The 397-nt window shown below is 66.8% G+C and overlaps 1 protein-coding gene across 1 annotated transcript in view; it reads right to left on the bottom strand.

The window, feature by feature from the left end:
* The window catches only part of ETH_00043170 (uncharacterized protein), a gene marked incomplete at both ends in the record, with an annotated part of 792 nt that extends 435 nt beyond the window's left edge, over window positions 1–357 (bottom strand). Inside the window, one exon of the mRNA XM_013376083.1 lies at window positions 2–357. Within this exon, the coding sequence (XP_013231537.1) occupies window positions 2–357 (356 nt within the window). The remainder of the gene's footprint in view (window position 1) is intronic.
* Window positions 358–397: the final 40 nt, after the last annotated feature.

Here is a 397-nt window from a genome sequence, read left to right as displayed (position 1 = left end):
CTGCTGCTGCTGCTGCAGCTGTGCAGCAGCAACGGCGGCGCCCCCGCCTATGAGCTTCAGGGCCTCCGTGAAGCCCCGCTCTATGAGCGGGTGCTGCAGCAGCGGCTGCGGCAGCAGCGCCTGCCAGGCCTTGAACCAGGCGCGAATTTCTGTGGGGTTTGCTGCAGCAGCAGACAGCCACAGCCGAAGCACATGCAGCCACTGACGCATAAAGCCCTCGTGCAGCACGCGGGCCAGCAGCTCCGTGGGCAGCAGCGACTCCCACAGCAGCACGTCGTTGAAGGGGGTGAGGTCTTGCTGCTGCGGCCGGATCTCGAGCTGCTGCAGCCGCTGCAGCAGCTGTGGCACCACCCCCCGCTGCAGCAGGTCCAGCCACAAGTTGCTGCTGAACACTCCC

Source organism: Eimeria tenella, genomic scaffold, assembly GCF_000499545.2.
Source record: "Eimeria tenella Houghton genomic scaffold, Eth_scaff3111, whole genome shotgun sequence".
Classification (NCBI taxonomy): Eukaryota; Apicomplexa; class Conoidasida; order Eucoccidiorida; family Eimeriidae; genus Eimeria; species Eimeria tenella.
This window is presented reverse-complemented; position numbering and strand designations above follow the sequence as displayed.